Genomic DNA, 3,876 nt, shown 5'->3' on the forward strand with positions numbered 1-3,876 from the left:
ACCCCTTTCTCCTTGACCCTGCCTTTAGGAAATCCAAATAGGGCCTTCCTCTTCCTGCCCTGTTTTATCAGCCCTGATGACCTACTGTGATGTCCTCACCAGTGCCTCTGTGCATTTAAGATTTACTTTTTTAAATGTCCTTCTTTCAGTATTCTAAGCAGTTATAGAGCTTTCATCAGCCAATGGGCACGACCCACAAAGATCCCCCGCCCCAATCAAAAAACACACAACACTGTTTTAAGCACAACTACATTTATTTCTTGTATTGACCATTATTACATTAGTTATAATTCTAATAATCTCTGACCAATGCACTTTACCAAATTTTACTTTTTGGTACATTATCGTCTTATCTTCATTTGGTTCTTTATACAGTTAAAAAAGTCAAATCAAGCACTAAATATTTCATGTAACTAGAGATGTGTGTCATGAAGTAAAAGTGATGAGCGGCATAAAGCAGAAAAGCAAAGCAGCTTTACTGTCAGGCAGAGCAGGTTGACGCTCACTTTATGACGTAGCGCCTCTACGTGACATTGAACATGTCTCATTCCACCTGAAGGAGCTGCTGAGGGTCTGATCTCACTTACACACTGAGCCAAACACTTCAAACCCTGTAGCAGGGATGCTGCTTCCATACAGAGAAGACAGCTTCTGGTTCAGATCATCCACGGTGACCACGTTGTTGTCTATGGTGAGAGGATTGGTCTGGGCTAGAACAGCTCTGGTCACAGGACCGCCCGGTTTCCCTGTGCAGCAGTAGGCGGTCCAGAAGTGACTGGGGATGTTGACTTCTCTGTTGTCCTTTTTCATCCATTTGGACCCTGGCACCACCCCCGTCACAATGTGGGCGGTGTTGCAGATCTTCTCCAACTCCTTGTTCACCTTGGCCTCCACCTTATGGTACCAGTCCAGGTTGTCGCTTGATGTCTGTGGCGCTGCGTTGGTAAGAGTGAAGGTGGCGTAGGCGCAGGGCTGGTTGTCATTGTGACAGACTGGGTACAGGTGGCCCTTATGGTAGGTGGAGTTGAAATCCTTGTTCAGGGCCTGGTAGTTTCCTCTTTTACTCTTGTCCACCTTGGACTCACTGCCCATGCTACGCGAGGCTGTAAGTTCATCCAGCTGCAAAGGAGATGAGCAAGAGTCTCAGTATAATAAAAACAGATCCCCAGTGATGCATGCTGGGATTCTGTGCTGCCCAGCTAGCATGTGACTGAAATAAGCCTGAAATAGGGTGGTGAGACTCTTACTAGGTCCCCTCTCAAAGGGCCAAATCTCATTTTTCACAAGACCGATCCTGCACAATAAATGGAGGACTTCACTAACATGAACTGACCTGAGGCTCGATCATCCACGTGGTCTTCCTCTTAAGCTTCGTATGGCCGGTGTACTGGTAGGCTGAGTAGACTGGGATCCTGTTCTGGGTGTCGTACAGGGTGGCGTAGCGGTACTGGGAGCTGTAACGCTGGCAGATCTGCTTGTAACGGTCTGGATCTTGGTTATCAGTCAGAATGGTGGGTGGGATGTGATTGTTCTGGTCTTTAGGATCTGTGATAAAGAACTGACCACATGTGCCCTTAAAAGATTGGACGACGTGTCCTTCAGCCAGTGAGATGAACAGCAGCAGGAGCAGCAGAGCTGGAGGAGTCATGATGAAGAACAGGAAGTCTATGTAGGATGAAGAGTCAGAGCAGAGAAACAACCTTCATCAGCAGTCAACAACAGAAGTGGTGTCTTTGACTCCATCTTCCCCGAGAAACTCACCTGATGATCTCGTGATCCTCTCACTGTTCTGGTCTTGGTCCCACAGGTGCGTTGGTTCACAGTCCACAGATCTGCTCACATTTATACTTTCAAAACCTTCAAAACTGACTCATAAAATTCACTTGAACTGCAGCTCTTGACAGCTGACAAATGTCAAGTTGGAACACATCCTGTGTTGAAACTGCACACACCTGTTGCTGTGAAGTACCCTGAGATATTGAATTAGTTTTTAGACTCAGAAGGACCAGTTAACACTTGGGGTCTCGGCTCTGTTCCACTGTCACACTGGACCCTTGGTATGATGGGGTCCAATGTTTGAAAATAGGTGCCCATCTTGTAAGTACGTCCTTTATATGAAGATCAGGGTGTGTGCACTGCATGTGTATCTTATTCATCATCAGGTTGCGCAGTGTCACCCACAATTTTACATATTGAGCAATGTTGTATTCATAAGAAATGGAATTCTGATCACATAGTTCCAAGAATTAAATTACAAAAAATTGAACAGTACAGTTTGTTTAAGTCTGCCTAAGTGCATATTTAATATTCACTATAACTAACTTATAGGAGAGTGCTTTTTTTTTAACTCTGATCTTAAAATCTTCACTAAGACTCTTGCTAAGAGACTAATTGTATTGAGAAAATTGTTCATCACGACCAGTTTGGTTTCATCCCTGGCCGCTTCACCTTTTTTAATAAATATCTTGTATACTAGGTTTGAGCCTTAAACTAGTATTGCAGTTCTTGCCTTGGATGCAGAAAAGGCGTTTGACCAAATTGAGTGGGACAATATTTTAGTTGTGATTAGAGAATTTGACATGGGTGATACATTTGCCTCTTGGGTAAAAATGTTATATGCTCATCCTTGAGCTTCGGTTTTAACCAATTTTAATAGATCACCTCATTTTTTATTACATAGAGGAACTCGGCAGGGCTGCACCCTCTCGCCCTTGCTTTTAGCAATCTCATTGAACCCCTTGCCCTTGCCATTAAAAGAACCCTTTATTATTGGCCCCAAGTTAATCATCATATTTCTCTTTATGCAGATGACATTATTTTGTGCCTCCGCCATCCAGAACAGTCTGTACCACCCCTGCTAAATTTACTGTAAACATTTGGTAAACTGGCAAAAAGTGATATTCTGGCAGTGACTAACAATATAGACTCAAATTTTATGAGTAGTCTTCTTTTAAACTAGCCTCAAACAGTTTGAAATATCTTACTCTATCTAGAAACTCTAAGGATATATATAAATTATTTTTTTTACCTATGCTCTATTATTCATTTTCTCTTCTCTTTGTTTTCTCTCTAAATCTCTTGTTAAAGTTCCACTTCCCCTATCACTCTTGCTTTAAGTACCTAGGTGATTATATATTCAAATTTGTATTTTTATTGTTATTATTACTCACAAGAGTGAAAATCTATTTTTGAAGTTTTTTCCTTTGCACAGTGATGTGGTTGACTGCTAAATATAATTTATCTGAAGGAGATGTGTTTTGTTCTGTGATTTATTTATTTATTTATTTATTTATTTTTTTGTAAATTTAAAAATTACCTCAATAAATATAATAAAAAAAAACTGACTCATAAAATTCACATGAATTGCAGCTCATGACAGCTGACAAATGTCAAGTTGGAACACATCCTGTGTTGAAACTGCACATACCTGTTACTGTGAAGTACCCTGAGATAATGAATTAGTTTTTAGAGGAGACAGAAGTTGGCTTCCTAACAGACAGGTGATTCATGAATGATAGTACATGATGCAAATGATAAATTTCATTCCATTGCTGTGACTGTTCTGCAAATCTACTCTCACTTACATCATCTGCACGACACCCATGCAGCACAGTGGAGTATAAATACGAGCTGACCTCTAGACTCACAAGCAACTGACCTTCGAGGAACACTGTGAGAGCGCCCAGCCGTACATCATCAGGTGAGCTCTGTTTCTGTTTCCTGAATGTTCCTAAAGTTCCTAACTTAAGGTTAGCATTCATAAAATATGTAGTCACAGATATATGCATATTGGATTTGAGAAGAAATTGTCTAGTTTTTTAAAATTCTGTAAAATAATATAGTGTCCTGTGTTCCTTTAATGAAATGAAATGAAAC

The 3,876-nt window shown here is 41.0% G+C and overlaps 1 protein-coding gene across 1 annotated transcript; it reads right to left on the reverse strand.

The window, feature by feature from the left end:
* Positions 1–352: 352 nt before the first annotated feature.
* Positions 353–2,316, reverse strand: LOC114785833 (endonuclease domain-containing 1 protein-like). Its single transcript, XM_028972465.1, has 3 exons — positions 1,762–2,316; positions 1,334–1,665; positions 353–1,119 (listed from the first exon to the last, which is right to left on the reverse strand). Exons 2-3 carry the CDS (start codon positions 1,646–1,648, stop codon positions 580–582), a joined length of 855 nt encoding a protein of 284 aa, XP_028828298.1. The 5' UTR covers positions 1,649–1,665; positions 1,762–2,316; the 3' UTR covers positions 353–579.
* Positions 2,317–3,876: the final 1,560 nt, after the last annotated feature.

The sequence above is a fragment of the Denticeps clupeoides genome, chromosome 3 (genome assembly GCF_900700375.1).
Source record: "Denticeps clupeoides chromosome 3, fDenClu1.1, whole genome shotgun sequence".
Classification (NCBI taxonomy): Eukaryota; Metazoa; Chordata; class Actinopteri; order Clupeiformes; family Denticipitidae; genus Denticeps; species Denticeps clupeoides.